Source organism: Tinamus guttatus, unplaced genomic scaffold (genome assembly GCF_059628265.1).
Source record: "Tinamus guttatus ecotype Peru unplaced genomic scaffold, ASM5962826v1 Tinamus_guttatus_pri_ptg001603l, whole genome shotgun sequence".
In the NCBI taxonomy this organism is placed as follows: Eukaryota; Metazoa; Chordata; class Aves; order Tinamiformes; family Tinamidae; genus Tinamus; species Tinamus guttatus.
In genome coordinates this window covers 3,657-29,775 of record NW_028290137.1, presented here as the reverse complement: position 1 = coordinate 29,775, position 26,119 = coordinate 3,657, and the positions used below count along the sequence as shown (strand labels likewise).

At 71.1% G+C, this 26,119-nt stretch overlaps 1 protein-coding gene across 1 annotated transcript in view; it reads right to left on the bottom strand.

Moving 5' to 3' along the window:
• Positions 1-25,718, bottom strand: part of LOC148590196 (latent-transforming growth factor beta-binding protein 3-like) — a 32,542-nt gene extending 6,824 nt beyond the window's left edge. The window contains 22 exon segments of the mRNA XM_088539370.1: positions 721-849; positions 1,538-1,621; positions 2,870-3,028; positions 4,016-4,144; positions 5,705-5,824; positions 7,108-7,230; positions 7,846-7,965; positions 8,725-8,853; positions 10,094-10,121; positions 10,123-10,226; positions 12,209-12,334; positions 12,935-13,030; positions 14,195-14,276; positions 14,768-14,787; positions 15,772-15,972; positions 17,802-17,963; positions 19,400-19,522; positions 21,681-21,773; positions 21,850-21,955; positions 23,395-23,636; positions 25,402-25,513; positions 25,515-25,718. Of these exon segments, the coding sequence (XP_088395496.1) occupies positions 721-849; positions 1,538-1,621; positions 2,870-3,028; positions 4,016-4,144; positions 5,705-5,824; positions 7,108-7,230; positions 7,846-7,965; positions 8,725-8,853; positions 10,094-10,121; positions 10,123-10,226; positions 12,209-12,334; positions 12,935-13,030; positions 14,195-14,276; positions 14,768-14,787; positions 15,772-15,972; positions 17,802-17,963; positions 19,400-19,522; positions 21,681-21,773; positions 21,850-21,955; positions 23,395-23,636; positions 25,402-25,513; positions 25,515-25,703 (2,677 nt within the window). The 5' untranslated portion in view covers positions 25,704-25,718.
• Positions 25,719-26,119: the final 401 nt, after the last annotated feature.

Here is a 26,119-nt window from a genome sequence, read left to right as displayed (position 1 = left end):
TGGGGGGCGGCAGGCGGAGCGCCCCATAGCGCCCCATAGCGACCCATAGCGCCCCATAGCGACCCATAGAGACCCATAGCGACCCATAGCGACCTCGCGCCCCATAGAGACCCATAGCGACCCATAGCGACCCCCGCGCCCCATAGAGACCCATAGCGACCCCTGTGCCCCATAGAGACCCATAGAGACCCATAGCGCCCCATAGCGCCCCATAGCGCCCCATAGCGCCCCATAGCGACCCCCGCGCCCCATAGAGACCCATAGCGACCCATAGCGCCCCATAGCGACCCATAGCGACACCTGTGCCCCATAGCGCCCCATAGCACCCATGGGACCCATGGCGCACCCAGGCACTGCAGCAGGCGCCCGTCGTAGTCGTAGCCCTGCTTGCAGTAGCACTGGGTGCCCCCCATGCCCGCTGTGCCCCATAGCACCCCATAGCCCCCATGGGACCCCATAGCACCCCATAGCCCCCATGGGACCCCATAGCACCCCATATCGCCCCATAGCACCCCTGGGACCCCCGGGCGCACCCAGGCACTGCAGCAGGCGCCCGTCGTAGTCGTAGCCCTGCTTGCAGTAGCACTGGGTGCCCCCCATGCCCGCTACGCCCCATAGCACCCAATAGCACCCCATAGCACCTATGGGACCCCATAGCACCCCATAGCACCCCATAGCACCCCATATCGCCCCACAGCACCCATAGCCCCCATGGCGCACCCAGGCACTGCAGCAGGCGCCCGTCGTAGTCGTAGCCCTGCTTGCAGTAGCACTCGTAGCCCGGCTGGGTGTTCACGCACTTCCCGTCCTTGCAGATCTCGTCCCCAAACAGGCTGCACTCGTCGATGTCTGCGGGGACACGGGGACATGGGGACACGGGGACAGGGGGACGTGGGGATGTGGGGACACGGGGACATGGGATGTGGGGATGTGGGACATGGGGACGTGGGACATGGGGACGGGGGGACAGGGGGACATGGGGACATGGGATGCACCGTGCAGCGCCAGCAGGGGCATGGTGACACAGGAACATGGGGACACAGGGACACAGGATGCACCGTGCAGCGCCGGCAGGGACATGGAGACACAGTGACACGGGGACATGGTGACACGGGGACACGGTGACACAGTGACACGGTGACACGGGGACACGGGGACACGGGGACAAGGGGACACGGGGACACGGTGACACAGTGACACGGGGACACGGGGACATGGGCACACAGTGACACGGTGACACGGTGACACAGTGACACGGGGACACGGTGACACGGTGACACGGGGACACGGGGACACGGGGACACGGCACCCACCCTGCAGCGCGGGCAGGGACATGGGGACATGGGCACACAGTGACACGGGGACACGGTGACACGGGGACACAGTGACACGGTGACACGGTGACACGGGCACACAGTGACACGGTGACACGGTGACACAGGGACACGGGGACACAGGGACACGGGGACACGGTGACACGGGGACACGGTGACACGGGGACAAGGGGGACACGGGGACACGGGGACACGGCACGCACCCTGCAGCACCGGCAGGCCGAACTCCCGCGCTCCCGGCTCCAGGATGAAGCCCTTCCCGTCGGGACAGAGCGCCAGGAACTCGGCTGGGGGGGGGACACCTGATGTGGGGGCCACGGGCAGGGGGTGCGCGGGACCCCCGGCACCCATGGGACCCCCGGGACCCCCGGGACCCCCCCAGGATCCCCCCGGCACCCATGGGAGCCCCGGGACCCCCCCAGGATCCATGGGACCCCCAGCACCCATGGGACCCCCGGGACCCCCGGGACCCCCCCAGGACCCATGGGACCCCCCAGCACCCATGGGAGCCCCGGGATCCCCCCAGGACCCCCCCAGGATCCCCCCAGCACCCATGGGAGCCCCGGGACCCCCGGGACCCCCCAGGATCCCCCCAGGACCCACGGGACCCCCCGGCACCCATGGGACCCCCGGGACCTCCGGGACCCCCCAGGATCCCCCCAGCACCCATGGGACCCCCAGGACCCCCCCAGGACCCATGGGAGCCCCGGGACCCCCCCAGGACCCCCCCAGGACCCATGGGACCCCCAGGACCCCCCCAGGACCCATGGGAGCCCCGGGACCCCCCCAGGACCCCCCAGGACCCATGGGACCCCAGCACCCATGGGACCCCCGGGACCCCCAGGACCCCCCCAGGATCCCCCCAGCACCCATGGGAGCCCCGGGACCCCCCCAGCACCCATGGGACCCCTGAGACCCCCCCAGGACCCCCCTCCCAGGACCCATGGGACCCCCCAGCACCGATGGGACCCCCAGCACCCATGGGACCCCCCCAGGACCCCCGGGACTCTCCCAGGATGCCCCCAGCACCCATGGGACCTGTGGGACCCCCCCCAGCACCCGGGACCCCCCCAGCACCCATGGGACCCCCAGGACTCCTGGGACCCCCCCCAGCACCCATAGGACCCCCAGCACCCATGGGACCCCCAGGACCCCCCAGCACCCATGGGACCCTGGCACCCATGGGACCCCTCAGGACTCCCCAGCACCCATGGGACCCCCCAGGACCCCCTCGGCACCCATGGGTCCCCCAGCACCCATGGGTCCCCCCCAGGACCCCCCCAGCACCCATAGGACCCCCCCAGCACCCATGGGCCCCCCATACCCGAGGTGTGCACGGGGCACGGGAAGACCTCGCACAGGTCCCCCCAGCACCCATGGGACCCCCAGCACCCATGGGACCCCCCAGCACCCATGGGACCCCCCAGGTCCCCCCAGCACCCATGGGACCCCCCCAGCACCCATAGGACCCCCCCAGGACCCATGGGACCCCCAGGTCCCCCCCCAGCACCCATGGGTCCCCCGTACCCCCGTACCGGACGAGTGCACGGGGCACGGGAAGACCTCGCACAGGTCCCCCCAGCCGGCGCCCAGCGAGCAGCAGCACTCGCCCCGCGTCACGTTGGGCGCCAGCACCGAGTCGCAGAACACCGAGTCGTCCAGGTTGAGGTAGCACTGCTTGCGGGGCTCCCGCTCTGCGGGTGACAACGGGTGACAACGGGTGACAACCCATGGGACACCCCGTGGGACCCCCCAGATTGAGGTAGCACTGCTTGCGGGGCTCCCGCTCTGTGACAATGGGTGACAATGGGTGACAATGGGTGACAATGGGTGACAACCCATGGGACACCCAGGAATCCCCTGGGTTGAGGTAGCACTGCTTGCAGGGCTCCCGCTCTGCGACAATGGGTGACAACGGGTGACAATGGGTGACAACGGGTGACAACCCATGGGACACCCCATGGGACCCCCCTGGGTTGAGGTAGCACTGCTTGCGGGGCTCCCGCTCTGCGGGTGACAATGGGTGACAACCCATGGGACACCCCGTGGGACCCCCCAGGTTGAGGTAGCACTGCTTGCGGGGCTCCCGCTCTGTGACAATGGGTGACAACGGGTGACAACGGGTGACAACCCATGGGACACCCCGTGGGACCCCCCAGGTTGAGGTAGCACTGCTTGCGGGGCTCCCGCTCTGTGACAATGGGTGACAACGGGTGACAATGGGTGACAATGGGTGACAACCCATGGGACACCCCGTGGGACCCCCCAGGTTGAGGTAGCACTGCTTGCGGGGCTCCCGCTCTGCGGGTGACAACGGGTGACAATGGGTGACAATGGGCGACACCCAGGGACCCCCCAGGTTGAGGGAGCACTGCTTGCGGGGCTCCCGCTCTGTGACAATGGGTGACAATGGGTGACAACCCATGGGACACTGTGTGTGACACCCAGGAACCCCCTGGGTTGAGGGAGCACTGCTTGCGGGGCTCCTGCTCTGCGGGTGACAACGGGTGACACCCCGTGGGACCCCCTGGGTTGAGGTGGCACCACTTGTGCAGCTCCCGTTCTGCACGGGTGACACCCAGGGACCCCGTGCGACACCCTGTGTGACCCCGTGTGACACCGTGTGTGACCCCGTGTGACCCCCCGTGTGACCCCCCCCGTGTCCCCGTCCCCACGCCCACCCTGGCAGCTGCGCCCGTCCTGCGCGGGGACGTAGCCCTGGTGACAGACGCACACGTAGGAGCCCTCCAGGTTCTCGCAGGCGCCGTGGGGCCGGCACAGCCCGGGGTCCAGCGCACACTCGTTAACGTCTGGGGGGGGGTGTGCGGGTGTGCAACACCGTGTGAGCCCCGGGCAACCCCCGTGCATCCCCGTGCAATCCCTGTGCACCCCTGTGCACACCCGTGCACCCCTGTGCAAGCCCGGGGTCCAGCACACACTCGTTAACATCTGGGGCGGGGTGTGCAACACCGTGTGAGCCCCGGGCAACCCCCGTGCGAGCCCCGGGCAACCCTGTGCACACCCGTACACCCCCGTGCAAGCCCCGGGTCCAGCGCACACTCGTTAACGTCTGGGGCGGGGTGTGCAACACCGTGTGAGCCCCGGGCAACCCCCGTGCAACCGTGTGCAACCGTGTGCACACCCGTGCAATCCCTGTGCACCCCTGTGCACACCCGTACACCCCTGTGCAACACCCGTGCAATCCCTGTGCACCCCTGTGCACACCCGTGCAACCCCCGTGCAAGCCCCGGGTCCAGCGCACACCCGTTAACGTCTGGGGGGGGGCACGTGTGCAACACCGTGTGAGCCCCGGGCAACCCCCGTGCAACCCCCGTGCAATCCCTGTGCAATCCCTGTGCAATCCCTGTGCACACCCGTGCACCCCTGTGCACACCCGTGCAACCCCCGTGCACCCCTGTGCAACACCCATGCAATCCCTGTGCACCCCTGTGCACACCCGTGCACCCCTGTGCAAGCCCTGGGTCCAGCGCACACTCGTTAACGTCTGCGGGGGGGGGCACGTGTGCAACACCGTGTGAGCCCTGGGCAACCCCCGGGCAACCGTGTGCAACCGTGTGCAACCCCCGTGCACCCCTGTGCAACCCCGTGCAACCCTGTGCAACCCTGTGCACACCCGTGCAACCCTGTGCAACCCCCATGCACCCCTGTGCACACCCATGCACCCCTGTGCAATCCCTGTGCAATCCCCATGCACCCCCGCGCAACCCCGTGCAATCCCTGTACAACCCCGTGCACACCCGTGCAACCCCCGTGCAATTCCTGTGCAACCCTGTGCACACCCGTGCACCCCCGTGCAAGCCCCGGGCATTGCATGGGCAGGTGTGTGGAGACGGCCCTTGTGCAACAGCCCCATGGACGCACACGAGCCCTTGTGCCTTGCACACCCATCCCGCACACCCCCTCGTGCGTTGCACACCCGCCCCGCACACCGCGGTGCATTGCACACCCATCCTGCCCCACACACCCCCTTGTGTGTTGCACACCCGCCCCCCCGTGCACCCTTGTGCGTTGCACACCCATCCTGCACACCCCAGTGTGTTGCACACCCCTCCCGCACCCCCTCGTGCATTGCACACCCGTCCCCCGCACACCCCCTCGTGCATTGCACACCCGCCCCACACACCCGTCTTCCGCACACCCCCTCGTGCGTTGCACACCCTTCCCCGCACACCCCATCGTGCATTGCACACCCGCCCCGCACACCCGTCCCCCGCACACCCATCCCGCACACCCTCTCGTGCGTTGCACACCCGTCCCCCGCACACCCCGGTGCCTTGCACACCCGCCCCACACACCCGTCCCCCGCACACCCATCCCGCACACCCGCCCCGCACACCCGTCCCGCACACCCGTGCACTTGCGCCCGTGCAGCAGCGCGTAGCCCGGCCGGCACAGGCAGCGATAGGAGCCCACGGTGTTGACGCAGTCGCCCCCGACGCAGGCGGCCGGGAACTCGCACTCGTCGATGTCTGCGGGGGCTGCGGCTGCGACCCCCAGAGCCCCCGGGACCCCCAGAGCCCCCCGGAACCCCCCAGAGACCCCTGAGCTCCCCGGGACCCCCAGAGCCCCCCGGGACCCCCCAGGACCTCCTGGGACCCCCAGAGCCCCCCAGGACCCTCCAGAGCCCCCGGGACCCCCCAGGACCTCCTGGGACCCCCCAGAGCCCCCCAGAGCCCCTGGGACCCCCCGGGATCCCCAGAGCCCCCGGGACCCCCAGGACCCCCGGGACCCCCCAGAGACCCCCGGGACCCCCCAGAGCCCCCGGGACCCCCCAGGACCCCCTGGGACCCCCAGAGCCCCCGGGACCCCCAGGACCCCCTGGGACCCCCCAGAGCCCCCCGGGACCCCCCAGAGCCCCCAGGACACCCCCCAGAGACCCCTGAGCCCCCCGGGACCCCCAGAGCCCCCCGGGACCCCCTGGGACCCCCCTGGAACCCCAGGACCCCCTGGGACCCCCCAGAGACCCCAGGACACCCCTCAGAGCCCCCCAGAGCCCCTGGGACCCCCCACGACCCCCTGGGATCCCCCGAGCCCCCCAGAGACCCCCAGGACCCCCCAGGATCCCCCAGAGCCCCCGGGACCCCCAGGACCCCCCGGGAACCCCCAGAGCCCCCAGGACCCCCCAGGACCCCTCAGAGCCCCCCAGAGCCCCCGGGATCCCCAGAGCCCCTGGGACCCCCCACGACCCCCTGGGATCCCCCAGAGCCCCCCAGAGTCCCCAGAGCCCCTGGGACCCCCCAGAACCCCCCAGGACCCCCAGAGCCCCCAGAACCCCCCCCAAAGCCCCTGGGGACCCCCCCGGAGCCCCCAGCCCCACAGACCCCCCCCCGGCCCCTCCCTGCGCCCCCCAGGTCCCCCCCAGACCCAGAGATCCCCCCAGACCCCCCGCACGGCCCCTGCGCCCCATGGCACCTCCCAGCCCCATATATCCCCCCTGCGCCTCTCTATAGCCCCACTGTGTCCCCTAGACCCCCCTGTATCCCCTAGCTCCCCCGTGCCCCATAGCCTGCCTGCCCCCCTGTGCCCCACAGCCCCCCATGTCCCCCCATGTCCCCCCATGTCCCCCCATGTCCCCCTGTGCCCCACAGCCCCCCTGTGCCCCACAGCCCCCCATGTCCCCCCATGTCCCCCTGGTGCCCCCCATGCCCCACAGCGCCCCACAGCCCCCCGTGTCCCATAGTCCCTCTGTGCCCCATAGCCCCATGTCCCCCCATGTCCCCCCGGTGCCCCCCAGCCCCCCGGCGCCCCCCACCTTCGCAGCGGGGCCGGTCCTTGGCCGCGTGCAGCCCGGCCGGGCACTGGCACTTGAAGGAGCCCAGGGTGTTGACGCAGACCCCGCTGGGGCAGAGCCCGCCGGCCTCGCACTCGTTCACGTCTGCGGGGGCCGTCAGCGCCCGGACGCCGGGGCCCCCGGGGACACCCGGACACCGGGACCCCGGGATGTGTGGGAATGGGGGGACACCCGGACGCCTGGGCCCCTGGGGCGTGCGGGGATGGGGGGGACACACAGACGCTGGGACCCCGGGGGGACACCCGGACACCTGGGTCCCGGGGGTGCGTGGGGGTGCAGGGGGCACTCGGACGCCTGGGCCCTCGGGGGCACCCAGATGCTGGGGCCCCAAGGGGGGGTTGGGGGAGGGGCAGGGGGGGCTCCCGGACGCCTGGGCCCCCAGGGGGACACCCAGACACCGGGGCCTCTGGGGTGCGTGGCGGGTGCAGGGGGCACCCGGACGCCTGGGCCCTGGGGGTGCACGGGGATGGGGGGAGACACCCGGACGCCAGGGCCCCCAGGGGGACACCCAGACACCTGGGCCCCGGGGGTGCGGGGGGGTCGGGACACCCGGACACCAGGGCCCCTGGGGTGCATGGGGATGGGGGGCACCCGGACGCCTGGGCCCCTGGGGGTGTGCGGGGATGGGGGGCACCCGGACGCCTGGGCCCCAGGGGTGCAGGGGGGGTCAGGGACACCCGGACGCCTGGGCCCTCGTACCGTGGCAGGCGCCGTGGTGGCCGCGGAAGCCGGGGGGACACGGGGAGCACACGAAGGTCCCCGGCTGGTTCTCGCACTTGCCCTCGGGGCAGGTCCCCGGGTCCAGGCACTCGTTGATGTCTGCCGGGGGGGGGGGGGGACGTCACCGCGGGGCCACCGCGTCCCCGGCGTCACCACCGCCCTCCCGGGGGGGGCTCTGTCCCCATCTTGGGTGTCCCCGTGTCCCCGTGTCCCCAAGTCCCCACTCAGCCATCCCCAAGCCGTGTCCCCGTGTCCCCATGCCCCCATCTCCAAGCCATGTCCCCAAGTCCCTGTGTCCCCGTGCTCCCATCCCCACATCTGTGTCCCATGTCCCCGTCCCCATGTCCCCACGTCCCCATGCCCCATGTGATGCCCGCCCCAGCGTCCCCGTGTCCCTGTCCCCACGTGTGTGTCCCTGTCCCCTTGTCCCTGTCCCCGTGCACGTGTCACGGTCCCCATCCCCGTGTCCCTGTCCCCGTGTCCCTGTCCACGTGTCCCTGTCCCACACGCATGTCCCTGTCCCCGTCCCCATGTCCCCATCCCCAAGTGTGTGTCCCTGTCCCTGTCCCCGCGTCCCTGTCCCCGCGTCCCCGTCCCCTTCCCCATGTCCCCGTCCCCATCCCTGTCCCCGTGTCCCTGTCCCCATGCGCATGTCCCTGTCCCCACACACGTGTCCTTGTCCCCACACCTGTGTCCCCGTCCCCGCGCGTGTCCCTGTCCCTGTCCCTGTGTCCCTGTCCCCGTCCTCATGTCCCTTTCCCCAAGCACGTGTCCCCGTCCCTGTCCCCACGTGTGTGTCCCCATCCACGTGTCCCCATCCCCGTCCCCGTGTCCCCGTCCCCGTGTCCCCGTCCCCACCTTCGCAGAGCGGCTGTCTCGTGCCCTTGCGCCGGTAGCCCGGGTGACACTCGCACTTGTAGTGGCCGGGGACGTTGGTGCAGGTGCCACCGTCCCCGCAGATGTCGGCCTTGGCGCACTCGTCCACGTCTGCGCCAGGGCTCGGCGTCACCGCGGCCCCCGTGTCCCCCGTGTCCCCGTGTCCCTGTGTCCCCGCTCCCGTCCCCGCGTCCCCATCTCTGTCCCCATGCCCAACCTCATCCCCATGTGTCCCTGTCCCCATCCCCGTCCTCATGTCCCCATCCCTACATCCTCGTCACCACCTCCCCCTCCGCATCCCCATGCCCATGTCCCTATCCCAATCCCTGTCCCCATGTCCCCGTGTCCCCATCCCCGTCCTGGTGTCCCCATCCCCACGTCCTCGTCACCACCTCCCCCTCCGCATCCCCATGCCCATGTCCCTATCCCAATCCCTGTCCTCGTGTCCCCATCCCTGTTCTCGTGCCCCCATCCCCATGTCCTCGTCACCATCTCCATTTCCGCAGCCCCATGTTCCTATTCCCATGTCCTTGTCCCCATGTCCCCATCCCTGTCCCCATGTCCCCATCCCTGTCCTCGTGTCCCCATCCCTATGTCCTTGTCCCCATGTCCCCCTCCGCACCCCCCGTCCCTCTCCCCATGTCCCCGTGTCCCTGCTCCTGCCCCCACCGCCCCGTTGTTCCCCCGTTGTCCCCATTGTCCCTGTGTCCCTGCTGCCCCATTGTCCCTGCTCCCGCCCCCTGCTGCCCTGTTGTCCCCATTGTCCCCCCGTTGTCCCCGTGTCCCTGCCGCCCCATTGTCCTCATGTCTCTGTTGTCCCCGTTGTCCCCGTGTCCCTATTGTCCCCATTGTCCCCATTGTCCCCCCATTGTCCCTGTTGTCCCCGTGTCCCCTCGTTGTCCCCGTGTCCCCACTGTGCCCCCATTGTCCCCCATGTCCCCATGTTGTCCCCGTTGTCCCCATTGTCCCTGTGTCCCCGTTGTCCCCATTGTGCCCCCATCCCCGTTGTCCCTGTGTTCCCGTTCCCCCTGTGTCCCCCCCATTGTCCTTGTGTCCCTGTTGTCCCTGTGTCCCCGCACTGTCCCTGTTGTCCCCCCGTTGTCCCCGTTGTCCCCGCGTCCCTGTTGTCCCCCTGTGTCCTCGTTGTCCCGCTGTTGTCCCCGTGTTGTCCCTGTTGTCCCCACCACCCCATTGTCCTCGTTGTCCCCCCGTTGTCTCCCCTGTTGTCCCCATGTCCCCATTCCCCCCATCCCTCCCATTCCCCCCCGTCCTCCCCGTGTCCCCCCATTCCCCCCGTGTCCCTGTTGTCCCCGTTGTCCCCCCGTTCCCCCCGTGTCCCCCCCCCGCTCACCCACGCAGGAGCGGACGCCCCGCAGCACCCCGCAGCTGGAACCCGCGGTGACAGTGACAGTTGTAGGAGCCGCCCGTGTTCATGCAGACGCCGCGGCCGGGGCCGCACGGCTCCGCCTCGCACTCGTTCACGTCTGCGCGGAGCACACGCGTGTGCGCACGGGTGTTCGTGTGTGTGCAAACCCCCTGTGCACACGCGTGTGCGCACAGGTGTTCATGTGTGTGTGCAAACCCTCTGTGCACACGCGTGTGCGCACGGGTGTTCGTGTGTGCAAACCCTCTGTGCACACGCGTGTGCACACGGGTGGTCATGTGTGTGTGCAAACCCTCTGTGCACACGCGTGTGCGCACGTGTGTTCATGTGTGCAAACCCTCTGTGCACACAGCGTGTGCGCACGGGTGTTCGTGTGTGTGCAAACCCTGTGCACACGCGTGTGCGCACGGGTGTTCGTGTGTGTGCACATGTACAGCCCGCGCACGCAAACCCTGCACACGCGTGTGCGCACGGGTGTTCATGTGTGTGCAAACCCTCTGTGCACACGCGTGTGCGCACGGGTGTTCGTGTGTGTGCAAACCCTGTGCACACGCGTGTGCGCACGGGTGTTCGTGTGTGCAAACCCCCTGTGCACACGCGTGTGCGCACGGGTGTTCGTGTGTGTGCAAACCCTGTGCACACGCGTGTGCGCACGGGTGTTCGTGTGTGCAAACCCCCTGTGCACACGCGTGTGCGCACGGGTGTTCGTGTGTGTGCAAACCCTGTGCACACGCGTGTGCGCACGGGTGTTCGTGTGTGTGCAAACCCTCTGTGCACACGCGTGTGCGCACGGGTGTTCATGTGTGTGCAAACCCTGTGCACACGCGTGTGCGCACGGGTGTTCGTGTGTGTGCAAACCCTGTGCACACGCGTGTGCGCACGGGTGTTCATGTGTGCGCACACGTGCAGCCCGCGCACGCAAACCCTGCACACGCGTGTGCGCACGGGTGTTCCGTGTGTGCAAACCCTCTGTGCACACGCGTGTGCGCACGGGTGTTTGTGTGTGTGCAAACCCTCTGTGCACACGCGTGTGCGCACGGGTGTTCCGTGTGTGCAAACCCTGTGCACACGCGTGTGCGCACGGGTGTTCATGTGTGTGCATGTGCAGCCCGCGCACGCAAACCCTGCACACGCGTGTGCGCACGTGTGTTCATGCGTGCAAACCCTCTGTGCACACGCGTGTGCGGGAGCATGGGGACGTGCAAACCCTGCACACACGTGTTCCGTGTGCATGCAAACCCTGTGCACACGCGTGTTCATGTGTGCAAACCCCCTGTGCACACGTGTGTTCTGTGTCCGCAAACCCCCCTGTGCACACGCGTGCGCACACGTGCAGCCCGCACACGCAAACCCTGCACACGTGTGTGTTCTGTGTGCATGCAAACCCTGCACACATGTGTTCTGTGTGCGCACACGCGTGTGCGGGGGCACTGGGCACGCGCAGCCCCCGCACACGCGTGTTCCGTGTGCATGCAAACCCTGCGCGTGTGTTCTGTGTGCGCACACTGTGCACGTGCATGCTCTGTGCGCACACGCACTGTGCACACGTGTGTGCGTGTCCCCTCATGCCCATGTCCCCGTGTCCCCCATCGCCGTGTCCCCAATGTCCCCCGTGCCCCCATGTCCCCCCAATGTCCCCAATGTCCCCGCACCAGCGCTGCGGGTGCCAGCGGTACCCGGGGTAGCAGAGGCAGCTGTACCCCCAGACTCCTCCGTGTCTCCAATGTCCCCAGTGTCCCCCGTGTCCCCATTGTCCCCATTGTCCCCCATGTCCCCGCACCGGTGCAGTAGCGGCGCTGCGGGTGCCAGCGGTACCCGGGGTAGCACAGGCAGCTGTAGCCCCGTGTCCCCATGTCCCCATTGTCCCCCCATGTCCCCATTGTCCCCATTGTCCCCAATGTCCCCATGTCCCCGCACCGGTGCAGTAGCGGCGCTGCGGGTGCCAGCGGTACCCGGGGTAGCACAGGCAGCTGTAGCCCCGTGTCCCCAATGTCCCCCCATGTCCCCAATGTCCCCATGTCCCCCCATGTCCCCATGTCCCCCCGTGTCCCCATTGTCCCCATTGTCCCCATGTCCCCGCACCGGTGCAGTAGCGGCGCTGCGGGTGCCAGCGGTACCCGGGGTAGCACAGGCAGCTGTAGCCGCTCGTTCCGCTCACGCACTCCCCGGGGCCGCAGATGTTCCGGTTCAGGCGACACTCGTCCGTCTCTGAGCACAGGGGGACACGGGGGGCTGGGGGGGCTGGGGGGGCTCTGGGGGGCCCGGGGAGGTTTGGGGGGTCCCAGGGACTAGGGGGGTCTGGGGGTCCCAGGGGGCTGGGAGGTCCCAAGGGCTCTGGGGGGTCCTGGGGGTTCTCAGGGGCCCTGGGGGTCCCGGGGAGGTTTGGGGGATCCCGGGGGGTTTAAGGGGATCTGGGGGGCCCTGGGGGGTCCAGGGGAGGTTTGGGGGGTCCTGGGGGGGTTAGGGGGATCTAGGGGGCCCCGGGGGGCTCTGGGGGGCCCTGGGGGGCCCTGGGGAGTCCCAGGGACGTTTGGGAAGGTCCTGGGGTGCTCTGGGGGTCCCGGGCAGGTTTGGGGGGTTTAGGGGGCTCTGGGGAGCCCAGGGGAGTCCCAGGGTGGTTTGGGGGATCCCGGGGAGCTGGGGGGAACCGGGGGGCTCTGGAGGGTCCCAGGGCGGTTTGGGAGGGTCCTGGGGGGTCCCGGGGGGTCCCAGGGCGGTTTGGGGGGTCCCCGGGGCTTTAGGGGGCTCTGGAGGGTCCCAGGGTGGTTTGGGGGGGTCCAGGGGTCGCGGGGGGGCCGGGGCTCTCACCAGTGACCTGAGTGGGGGCGATCTCGGCCGCGCTGCGGGTGTGCTGCTCGGCCACCACGCGCCACACCATGGCCGTGGTGGGACGGGCCACCACCTCTGTCACCACAGTGTCACCAACCGTGTCCCCGTGTCCCCCCCATGTCCCCCCGTGTCCCCACACCATGGCCGTGGTGGGACGGGCCACCACCTCTGTCACCAGGATGTCACCAACTGTGTCCCCCCGTGTCCCCATGTCCCCCCGTGTCCCCATGTCCCCCCTGTGTCCCCACACCATGGCCGTGGTGGGACGGGCCACCACCCCTGTCACCACAATGTCACCCACTGTGTCCCCATGTCCCCCCATGTCCCCATGTCCCCCCGTGTCCCCACACCATGGCCGTGGTGGGACCGGCCACCACCTCTGTCACCAAAGTGTCACCAACTGTGTCCCCATGTCCCCCCGTGTCCCCCCATGTCCCCACACCATGGCCGTGGTGGGACGGGCCACCACCTCTGTCACCACAGTGTCACCCACCGTGTCCCCATGTCCCCCCATGTCCCCACACCATGGCCGTGGTGGGACGGGCCACCACCTCTGCCACCACAGTGTCACCAACTGTGTCCCCATGTCCCCCCGTGTCCCCACACCATGGCCGTGGTGGGACGGGCCACCACCTCTGTCACCACAGTGTCACCAACTGTGTCCCCATGTCCCCCCGTGTCCCCATGTCCCCCCGTGTCCCCACACCATGGCCGTTGTGGGACGGGCCACCACCTCTGTCACCACAATGTCACCAACTGTGTTCCCCCGTGTCCCCATGTCCCCACACCATGGCCGTGGTGGGACGGGCCACCACCTCTGTCACCACAATGTCACCAACTGTGTTCCCCCGTGTCCCCATGTCCCCACACCATGGCCGTGGTGGGACGGGCCACCACCTCTGTCACCACAGTGTCACCAACCGTGTCCCCATGTCCCCCCCGTGTCCCCACACCATGGCCGTGGTGGGACCGGCCACCTCTGCCATGGACATGTCACGTGCCTCTGTGCCCACCCCATGCCCCTGGTGCCACCCCCGTCCCTGTCCCCGTCCCCGTCCCTGTCCCCGTCCCCGTCCCTGTCCCTGTCCCCCCCCGGTCTCCTGTCCCCGCGGGTCCCCGGGGGTCTCACCGGGGACGCGTCCCCCCATCCCTGTCCCTCCCCCTGTCCCCATCCCTGTCCCCATCCCTCCCCCTGTCCCCCCCCGGTCTCCTGTCCCCGCGGGTCCCCGGGGGTCTCACCGGGGACGCGTCCCCCGGCCGTGGGGTCCCCGTGCGGCCCCTCGACCTCCTGCTCCTCCGAGGTGCTCCAGAACGCGGGGAGCTGTGGGGGGGCCAGCGCGTGTCCCCGTGTGTCCCCATGTCCCCTCGTGTCCCCCCACTGCCCAGGGTCCCCCCATGTCCCCTCATATCCCCCCATGTCCCCTCATGTCCACCCGTGTTCCCTCGTGTCCCCCCATTGCCCAGGGTCCCCCCGTGTCCCCTCATGTCCCCCCACGTCCCCTCATGTCCCCCCGTGTCCCCTCATGTCCCCCCAGGCCCCCCATTCCACTGTGTCCCCTCGTGTCCCCCCATGTCCCCTCGCTCCTCCGTGTTCCCCCCTCCCCAGTGCCCCCCTGCTGTCCCTCCACGTCCCCCGTTGTCCCCCCATGTCTCCCCGTGCCCCCCCGCTGTCCCCCGTTGTCCCCCCATGTCCCCCCACTGTCCCCCGTTGTCCCCCCGTGTCCCCCGCTGTCCCCCCATGTCCCCCCATGTCCCCCGCTGTCCCCCCATGTCCCCCGCTGTCCCCCCGTGTCCCCCGCTGTCCCCACGCACCATGGCCAGGGGCGTCGCGGCTGCAAGGGGAGGGGGACAGTGAGACCCACTGCAGCGTCCCGGCCCCACGGGGGGGGCACAGGGGACACAGAGGGTCGGGGGGGCCTGAGAGGGGACAAGGACCCGGGGGGACCCGGGGGGGACACGGGGGGGGGTCACGGGGGGGTCACAGGGAGGCGTGGCGTGCCTCACACGGGGGGGCGGGGCCCACCGCGGGGAGGGCGTGTCTCGCGCGGGGCGGGGCTTGGTGCGAGAATGGGGCGTGGCGTGGAGTGGGCGTGGCGTCACAGGGCTCGGCCGAGCGTGGCGCGGGGCTGGAGGGGGCGTGGCCCGGCTGGGGGGGCGTGTCACAGGCGGGGGCGGGGCTGGAGGGGGGGACATGTCTCATGCGGGGGGCGTGTCCCAGGGGGCGGGGCTCACGCGGGGGCGCGGGGCTCATGGGGGCGTGTCACGGGGGGGCGTGTCACGGGGGGCGGGGCTCACTCGGGGGGGGCTAGCGCGGGGGGCGGGGCTCATGCAGTGGGCGGGGCTCACGCGGGGGGCGGGGCTCATGCAGTGGGCGGTGCTCATGCAGTGGGCGGGGCTCACGCGGGGGGCGGGGCTCACGCGGTGGGCGGGGCTCATGCAGTGGGCGGGGCTCTCGCGGAGGGGCGGGGCTCGTGCAGTAGGCGGGGCTCACGCGGGGGCGGGGCTCACACCGGGGGCGGGGCTCTCGCGGAGGGGCGGGGCTCATGCAGGGGGCGGGGCTCACGCGGGGGGCGGGGCTCACGCGGGGGGCGGGGCTCACGCCGGGGGCGGGGCTCTCGCGGAGGGGCGGGGCTCATGCAGTGGGCGGGGCTCATACGGGGGGCGGGGCTCATGCAGGGGGCGGGGCTAACGCCGGGGGCGGGGCTCTCGCGGGGGGCGGGGCTCATGCAGGGGGCGGGGCTCTCGCGGGGGGCGGGGCTCTCGCGGGGGGCGGGGCTCATGCAGGGGGCGGGGCTCTCGCGGGGGGCGGGGCTCACGCGGGGGGCGGGGCTCATGCAGGGGGCGGGGCTCACGCGGGGGGCGGGGCTCACGCGGGGGCGCGGGCGCCGCGCTGGGCTCGGCGGCGCCGTCGGGCTGGATGTGGAGGGTGAAGTCGCTCTCGCCCTGGATCGTCAGGGTCTGGTGCGACGTGAGGATGTGGTAGCCCTTCCCCGCGGGGCAGATGGCCTTGAAGGCGGCTGCGGGGCGGGGCGTCAGCGGGCCCCGCCCCCGAGCGGCGGGCCCCGCCCCCAAACACGTGCAACCGCCTAAACGCGTGCAATCCCCCCAAAACGCAGCCACACGGCGTGCAATGCCCCCAAACAACGTGCAAACCCCCCAAGCGCGTGCACACCCCCAAAACACCCAAACGAGGTGCAACCCCCCCAAACACCCCCAAAACACCCAAACGAGGTGCAACCCCCCCAAACACACCCCCAAAACACCCAGACGAGGTGCAACCCCCCCCCAAACACACCCCCAAAACACCCAGACGAGGTGCAACCCCCCAAACACACCCCACCACGCGCAGCCCCCGAGCCCACCCGTGTGTGCAACCCCCCGGCCCGCGGCCCCCGTTGTGGGGCCCCCACAGCCTCCCGCTCCCGTTCCTGTTCCTGCTCCCGTTCCCGCCCCCGTTCCCATTCCCATTCCCGTTCCCATCCCTGCACCGGTGCTGTCGGCCGGGCAGCGCTCGCAGCGCCCGCCCCCGTTCCCATTCCCACCCCATTCCCATTCCCACCCCATTCCCATTCCCGTTCCCGTTCCCATTCCCGTTCCCATTCCCATTCCCACCCCATTCCCATTCCCGTTCCCGTTCCCGTTCCCATTCCCGTTCCCATTCCCGTTCCCACTCCCACCCCATTCCCACCCCGCACACACCGGTGCCGTCGGCCGGGCAGCGCTCGCAGCGCCCGCCCCCATTCCCGTTCCCATTCCCATTCCCATTCCCACCGCATTCCCATTCCCATTCCCGTTCCCATTCCCATTCCCACCCCATTCCCATTCCCGTTCCCATTCCCATTCCCATTCCCATTCCCACCGCATTCCCATTCCCATTCCCGTTCCCGTCCCCATTCCCATTCCCGTTCCCATTCCCACCCCATTCCCACCCCATTCCCATTCCCATTCCCATTCCCATTCCCGTTCCCGTTCCCGTCCCCGTTCCCACACACCGGTGCCGTCGGCCGGGCAGCGCTCGCAGCGCCCGCCCCATTCCCATTCCCATTCCCATTCCCACCCCATTCCCATTCCCGTTCCCGTTCCCGTCCCCATTCCCGTTCCCATTCCCATTCCCATTCCCACCCCATTCCCATTCCCATTCCCATTCCCGTCCCCATTCCCGTTCCCATTCCCGTTCCCGTTCCCACACACCGGTGCCGTCGGCCGGGCAGCGCTCGCAGCACCCGCCCCATTCCCATTCCCACCCCATTCCCACCCCATTCCCATTCCCACCCCATTCCCATTCCCATTCCCATTCCCGTTCCCATTCCCATTCCCATTCCCGTTCCCATCCCTGCACCGGTGCCGTCGGCCGGGCAGCGCTCGCAGCGCCCACCCCCGTTCCCATTCCCACCCCATTCCCGTTCCCATTCCCACCCCATTCCCATCCCCATTCCCACACACCGGTGCCGTCGGCCGGGCAGCGCTCGCAGCGCCCGCCCCCGTTCCCGTTCCCATTCCCATTCCCACCCCGTTCCCATTCCCATTCCCATTCCCGTTCCCATTCCCATCCCCGTTCCCACACACCGGTGCCGTCGGCCGGGCAGCGCTCGCAGCGCCCGCCCCACGCCTTGCCATTCCCATTCCCATTCCCATTCCCATTCCCATTCCCGTTCCCGTTCCCGTTCCCGCACCGGTGCCGTCGGCCGGGCAGCGCTCGCAGCGCCCGCCCCCGTTCCCATTCCCATTCCCATTCCCACCCCATTCCCGTTCCCGCACCGGTGCCGTTGGCCGGGCAGCGCTCGCAGCGCCCGCCCCCGTTCCCATTCCCATTCCCATTCCCGTTCCCGTTCCCGTTCCCACACACCGGTGCCGTCGGCCGGGCAGCGCTCGCAGCGCCCGCCCCACGCCTTGCCCACGCTGCAGCAGCAGGTCTGGCGCGACAGCCGCGTGGGCAGCGGGTGCTGACACTGCTGCGGCCCCGACACCAGCCGGAAGCAGAGGCTCTTCTCCTCGGGGGCCTTCTCGGCTGCGGGCGCCGCACGGTCCGCACGGGACCCCGGGACACCCGGGACCCCCCGGGACCCCCCGGGACCCTCCGGGACCCCCTGGGACCATCCAGGAACCCCCAGAACCCCCGGGATCCCCTGGGACCATCCGGGACCATCCAGGACCCCCCGACCACCCTTGGGACCCCCTGGGACCCCCCGGGACCCCTGGGACCATCCAGGAACCCCCAGAATCCCCGGGACCCCCGGGACAACCGGGACCATCCGGGACCCTCCGGGAGCCCCCGGGAACCCCTGGGACCATCCAGGAACCCCAGAACCCCCGGGACCCCCAGGACAACCGGGACCACCCAGGACCCCCCGGGACCCTCCGGGACCCCCTGGACCATCCAGGAACCCCCAGGACCCCCGGGACCCCCTGGGACCATCCGGGACCATCCAGGACCCCCCGACCACCCTTGGGACCTTCTGGGACCCCCGGGACCCCTCGACCACCCTTGGGACCATCCGGTACCCGCAGGACCCCCCTGACCACCCTGGGACCATCTGGGACCCCCTGGGACCCCCCGGACCACCCGGGACCACTCTTGGGACCCCCCGACCACCCTTGGGAGCCCCTGGGACCCCTCAGACCCCCCAGGATCCCCTAGGATCCCCCGGACCCCCCAACCACCCTTGGGGCCCCCCAGGACCTCCCGACCACCCTTGGGACCCCCTGGGACCCCCCGGGACCCCTCAGGACCATCCAGGACCCCCCGGGACCACCCCGACCACCCTTGGGACCCCCGAGACCCCCCAGGACCCCCAGGACCCCCCGACCACCCTTGGGACCATCCAGGACCCCCCGGGAACCCCCAACCACCCTTGGGACCCCCGAGACCCCCTGGGACCCCCCGGGGCCCCCCCGACCACCCTTGGGACCCCCAGGACCCCCGGGACCCCCCGACCACCTTTGGGACCCCCTGGGACTCCCCAATCACCCTTGGGACACCGGGGTACCCCCCCAAGAGCCCCCCCGCCCCTCAGGATCCGGCAGGATCCCCCCCACCCCGAGACTGCCCAGACCCTCCTGGGACCCCCCATGACCCCCCAGCACCTTCCGGACCCCTCAGGGCACCCCCAAGGGCCCCCAGGACCCCCCTATGGACCCCAATGGCCCCCCAGCACCTCCTGGACCCCCTTGGGGCACCCCCAAGGGCCCCCAGGACCCCCTGGGACCCCCCATAACCCCCCAGCACCTCCCGGATCCCCTCGGGGCACCCCCAAGGGCCCCCAGGACCCCCTGGGACCCCCCACACCTCCCCCTGGGCCCCCAGGACCCCCCAAGCTCCACAATCCCCCTAACCAGGACCCCCCAACCCCCCTTGGGCCCCCCCTTGAGCCCCACTGACCCCCGGGATCCCCCCATTGGACCCTAGACCCCCCAAGCCCCCCCCATGCCCCCCCGGCCCCTTACGCAGGCACTGGCTGCGGGACGGCCCCGGCGCGTGGCCGGGTTTGCAGGCGCAGCGGAAGCTGCCCTGGGTGTTGAGGCACTCGCCGTTCTGGCACACGCCCTGCATGGCGCACTCGTTGATGTCTGCGGGCACACGCGCGTGCAAGCCGTGTCACACGTGTGTGCACGTGTGGGAATGCACCGCATGCACATACATTGCATGCACCACGCGCATGTGCATGCACACGTTGCATGGCGCACTCGTTGATGTCTGCGGGCACACGCGCGTGCAGAGCGGGTCACACGTGTGTGCACGCGCGGGAATGCACCGCATGCACATACACTGCATGCACTGTGCGCACATACATTGAATGCACCCTGTGCATGCACACGCACACGCCCTGCATGGCGCACTCATTGATGTCTGCGGGCACACGTGTGTGCAAGCCGTGTCACACGCGTGTGCATGCACCGCGCGCACGTACACTGCATGCACCCCGTGCACATACACTGCATGCACCCCGTGCATGCACACGCACACGCTGCATGGCGCACTCGTTGATGTCTGCGGGCACAGGCGTGTGCAAGCCGTGTCACACGCGTGTGCACGTGTGGGAATGCACCGCACGCACATACACTGCATGCATCCCGTGTATGCGCATGCACACGTTGCATGGCGCACTCGATGTCTGCGGGCACACGCGCGTGCAAGCCGCGTCACACGCGTGTGCACTCGCGGGAATGCACTGTGTACACATACACTGCATGCACCCCGTGTATGCGCATGCACACGCTGCATGGCGCACTCGTTGATGTCTGCGGGCACACGCGTGTGCAGAGCGGGTCACACGCAAGTGCACACGCGGGAATGCACTGCATGCACCGCGCGCACATACACTGAATGCACCCTGTGCATGCGCACGCACACACTGCATGGCGCACTCGTTGATGTCTGCGGGCACACGCGCGTGCAAGCCGCGTCACACACGTGTGCACGCGCGGGAATGCACCGCATGCACATACACTGCATGCACCCCGTGTATGCGCATGCACACGTTGCATGGCGCACTCGTTGATGTCTGCGGGCACACGCGCGTGCAAGCCGTGTCACACGCGTGTGCACGTGTGGGAATGCACTGCACGCACATACACTGCATGCACCCCGTGTATGCGCATGCACACGTTGCATGGCGCACTCGTTGATGTCTGCGGGCACACGCGTGTGCAAGCCGTGTCACACATGTGTGCATGCACCGCGCGCACGTACACTGCATGCACCGCGCGCACATACACTGCATGCACCCCGTGCATGCACACGCACACACTGCATGGCGCACTCGTTGATGTCTGCGGGCACACACATGTGCAAGCCGTGTCACACGTGTGTGCATGCACCGCGCGCACATACACTGCATGCACCCCATGCACATACACTGCATGCACCCCGTGCATGCACACGCACACACTGCATGGCGCACTCGTTGATGTCTGCGGGCACATGCGTGTGCAAGCCGTCACACGCGTGTGCATGCACCACGCGCACGTACACTGCATGCACCCCCTGCACATACACTGCATGCACCCCGTGCACATACACTGCATGCACCCCGTGCATGCACACGCACACGCCCTGCATGGCGCACTCGTTGATGTCTGCGGGCACACGCGCGTGCAAGCCGCGTCACATGCGTGTGCATGCACCGCGCGCACATACACTGCATGCACCGCGTGCATGCACACGCACACGCCCTGCATGGCGCACTCGTTGATGTCTGCGGGCACACGCGTGTGCAAGCCGTGTCACACGTGTGTGCATGCACCGCACGCACGTACACTGCATGCACCCCGTGCACATACACTGCATGTACCTCGTGCATGCACACGCACACGCCCTGCATGGCGCACTCGATGTTTGCGGAGCACACGCGTGCGACAGGACTGTGCACACGCGTGTGCATGTGCAGCCATGCACCGCCCACAGGCATGCACCCTGCACACGCCATGCACAGACATGCACTGCGCATGCACATGCTGCTGTTGCTGTCCATGGTGAGCACGCGTGGGCGCGCTTGCTCACGCACGTGCATTGCACACACACACGCGTGCATGCACGTGCCCTGCATGACACACGCTGTGTATGTGTGAGAACACGCATGCATGCACACGCACACGCATGCACCCACATGCACACGCATGCACACGCGTGGACACACACACGCGTGCACACGCGTGCACACACACTCACGTGCATTGCACACACACACACACACGCGCGTGTGCGCACCGCCGGCCCCGCGCCTACCCTGGCAGTGGCTGCTGTTGAGGCGCTTGTAGCCCTGGGGACAGTCGCCGCCGCCGTCCCCCCGGATCGGGCCCGTCTTCTGCACCCCCGAGTCTGCGGGGCCGCCCCAAGTCCTGCGTCCTGGGAGGGGCCCGGACGCCGGGGCCCCCCCAACCCCCCCCGCACTCACACTGCAGCGGGGGACACTTGTGGCACTTGCTCTGTCCCCACGCGGTGCCGATGCTGCCGCAGCAATCCTCCTGCTTGGTGAGGCCGGGCAGCGGGTTGCTGCCGCACTGCGGGGAGCGCGAGCTGGGGGCGCCCGGCGCGGCCGGGACCCCCGGGACCCCCGGGACCCCCCGGGACACCCTGGGACACCCCGGGACCCCCGGGACACCCCAGGACCCCCTGGGATCCCCTGGGATCCCCTGGGACACCCCGGGACACCCCGGGACCCTCCAGGACCCCCTGGGACACCCCGGGACCCCCCAGGACCCCCTGGGACCCTCTGGGACCCCCTGGGACCCCCTGGGACACCCCGGGACCCCCCAGGATCCCCCGGGACCCCCCAGGACCCACTGTGTCCCCTGTGCTCCCCTGGACATCTCCTGTGTCCCCCTGTGTCCCCCGGTCACCCCCCGGGACACCCCGGCACCCCCCGGGACACCCCGGGACCCCCTGTGTCCCCCTGGGACCCCCCGTGTCCCCTGTGTCCCCCCTGGACATCTCCTGTGTCCCCCTGTCCCCCCTGGTCACCCCCTGTGTCCCCCTGGGACCCCCTGTGACCCCTCCATCCCCCCGGGACCCCTCGGCACCCTCCGGGACACCCCAGGACCCCCCGGGACCCCCTGGGACTCTCTGCGTCCCCCTGGGACCCTCTGTGTCCCCTGTGTCCCCCCTGGGCACCCCCTGCGTCCCCCTGGGTACCCCCTGTGTCCCCTGCATCCCCCCGGACATCTCCTGTGTCCCCGGTGCACCCCCCCAGTCACCCCCTGTGCCCCCTCCCGCAGTGCCCCCCCCGGTGCCCCCCCCCCCGCAGTGCCCCCCCCCGGTGCCCCCCCCGCGCAGTGCTCCCCCCCGGCACCCCCCCACCCTGGTCCCCCTCCCCGTTTCCCCCCCCCCCCGCAGTGCCCCCCCCGGTGCCCCCCCCGGTGCTCCCCCTCGGTCCCCCTCCCCGGTACCACCCCCCGGTGCCCCCCCCACGGTGTCCCCCCCCGGTACTCCCTAGTCCCCCCCCCCCCCCCCCCGGTGCTCCCCTGGTGCTCCCCCTCGGTACCCCCCCCCCCAGTGCCCCCCCCCTCGGTCCCCCTCCCCGGTGCCCCCCCCCGGTACCCCTCCCCGGTCCCCCTCCCCGGTACCCCCCCCGGTGCTCCCCTCGGTCCCCCCCCCCCAGTGTCCCCCCATCGGTCCCCCCCCCCCGGTGCTCCCCCCCGGTACACCCCCCCCCGGTGCTCCCCCCCGGTCCCCCTCCCCGGGGCCCCCCCCCGGTGCTCCCCCCGGTCCCCCTCCCCGGTCCCCCTCCCCGGTACCACCCCCCGGTGCCCCCCCCACGGTGTCCCCCCCCGGTACTCCCTAGTCCCCCCCCCCCCGGTGCTCCCCTGGTGCTCCCCTCGGTCCCTCTCCCCGGTACCCCCCCCGGTGCCCCCCCCGCAGTGCCCCCCCCGGTGCTCCCCCCGGTCCCCCTCCCCGGTGCTCCCCCCCGGTACCCCCCCCCGGTGCCCCCCCCGCCCCTCACGGCCTGCTTGGGCAGCGTCTCCTGGAAGCAGCGCCCCAGCGGTTTGTGCGGGGGGGGGCGGCCGTGCGGCGGCGGCGGCGGCGGCGGCGGGGGGGCGGCGGCGGCGGCGGGGGGGGGCGCGGCGGGCGCCAGCAGCAGCGCGGAGCGGGGCGGCGCGGGCGGCTCCAGCCGCTGAACCTGCACCGAGGCCTCGCGCGGGTGGTGGAGCCGCACGTTGAGCAGCGGCGGCGGCGGCGCCTGCGCTGCGGGGGCACCGGGACCTCGCACCGCGCGCGGGGACGGCGGGAGCGGCGGGACGGGACGGGACGGGACGGGAACCCCGGGACGGGAACCCCGGGATGGGACGGGATGGGAACCCGGGACGGGAACCCCGGGATGGGACGGGAACCCCGGGATGGGATGGGACGGGACGGGATGGGAGCCCCGGGACGGGAACCCCGGGATGGGACGGGACGGGACGGGACGGGATGGGAACCCCGGGATGGGACGGGAGCCCCGGGACGGGAACCCCGGGACGGGATGGGACGGGACGGGAACCCCGGGATGGGATGGGAGCCCCGGGATGGGACGGGAGCCCCAGGATGGGATGGGACGGGAACCCCGGGATGGGATGGGACGGGATGGGACGGGAACCCCGGGATGCGACGGGAACCCCGGGATGGGACGGGACGGGACGGGACGGGAACCCCGGGATGCGACGGGAACCTCGGGATGGGATGGGAGCCCCGGGATGGGACGGGAACCTCGGGATGGGACGGGATGGGATGGGACGGGACGGGATGGGAGCCACCGTGCACCGGCACCTCGCACCGCGCGCGGGGACGGCGGGAGCGGCGGGGACGGGAGCCCCGGGACGGGATGGGACGGGACGGGATGGGATGGGACGGGACGGGATGGGATGGGACGGGATGGGACAGGAACCCCGGGACGGGAACCCCGGGACGGGACGGGATGGGACGGGACGGGACGGGAACCCCGGGACGGGACGGGACGGGAGACTCGGGACGCGACCCACCGCGGGACCCGGGACGGGAGCGCGGGACGGGATGGGACCCCGGGGACAGGACCCACCATGGAGGGGACAGGAGCCCGGGACGGGACACGCGGGATGGGACCCGCGGGACGGGACCCGCGATGGAGGGGGCGGGGCGGGAGCGCGGGGCGGGGCGGGGCGGGACCCCCTCCCCATAGCACGGGACCCCCCGGGATGGGACCCCCCCCTCCAGGGGACAGGACACCCCCAGACCCTGCGCCCCCCCTCCCCCCGCGATGGGACCCCCCCCCCAGAGCTGGGGACCCCCCAAACCGAGACCCCCCCAAGCCAGGCCCCCCCCCCGACTCCCCCAACCGGAACCCCCGGGGGGACCCCAAAACCCCCCCGCATGGCACCCGGTGACGTGGGGACCCCCCCCCGGGACCCCCTCCCTTGCAGTGCGCTCATCCCGGGCCCCCCTGTGACCCCCCCCCAAGCCGGGACCCCCGGGGGGACCCCAGAACCCCCCGCCGGACCCCAGCCCCCCCCCCCGCACAGACACCCGGTATCGTGGGGACCCCCCCGAGACCCCCCCAAGCCGGGACCCCCGGGGGGACCCCCAAAACCCCCGCCTGACCCCAAAACCCCCCCGCACAGACACCCGGTGTCGTGGGGACCCCCCCGGGACCCCCAAATACCCCCTTGCAGTGCGCTCATCCGGCCCCCCGTGACCCCCCCCAAGCCGGGACCCCCGCCGGACCCCAACCCCCCCCGCACAGACACCCGGTGTCGTGGGGACCCCCCCGGGACCCCCCCTTGCATTGCGCTTATCCCGGGCCTCCCGTGACCCCCCCAACCGGGACCCGCGGGGGGACCCCAAAACCCCCCGCCTGACCCCAAAGCCCCCCGCACAGGCACCCGGTGACGTGGGGACCCCCCGGGACCCCCCCCCCTTTGCATTGCGCTCATCCCGGGCCCCCCGTGACCCCCCAGCCGGGACCCCAGAACCCCCGTTCCCCCCCCGGTTCCGGTACCCTCGGCCGAGTGGTGCCCGGGCCCCAGCGGCACCACGAACGTGGCGTGGCTGACGTGGCCGCCGCCGCCGCCGTGTCCCGGGGCCGGCTCGGCGGGGCCGTCCGCGATCACCTAGCACCGCGTACACGGCCACCTTGGCGGCCTCGGCCTCGGCGGCGCCCGGGGCGGCGGGAGGCGGCGGCGGCGGCGGCGGGGGGGCCGCCCCCCCCCCCGCGCGGCCCGCGGGCACCTGGCAGAAGCGGCCGGTGAAGTCGGGCGGGCAGAGACAGTGCGAGCGGGACGAGCATTGGCCGCCGTTCATACACGGGAGCGGGCACACCACTGCGGGGGGGGGCACGGCGTCAGGGGGGGGCACCGGGGGGGAACCCCCGGAACGGCCCCCCCACCGGAACGGCCCCCCCCCGGAACGGCCCCCCAATGTGCACGGGCAGAGACAGTGCGAGCGGGACGAGCATTGCCCGCCGTTCATGCACGGGAGCGGGCACACCACTGCGGGGGGGGCACGGCGTCGGGGGGGGCGGCAACGGGGGGGCAACCCCCGGAACGGCCCCCCCGGAACGCCCCCCCCCCGGGACGTGCATTGCCCGCCGTTCATACACGGAGCGGGCACACCACTGCATCGGGGGGGCACGGCGTCGGGGGGGGGGCACGGGGGGGGGAACCCCCGGAACGGCCCCCCCCCCGGAACGGCCCCCCCGGAACGGCCCCCCCCCCGGA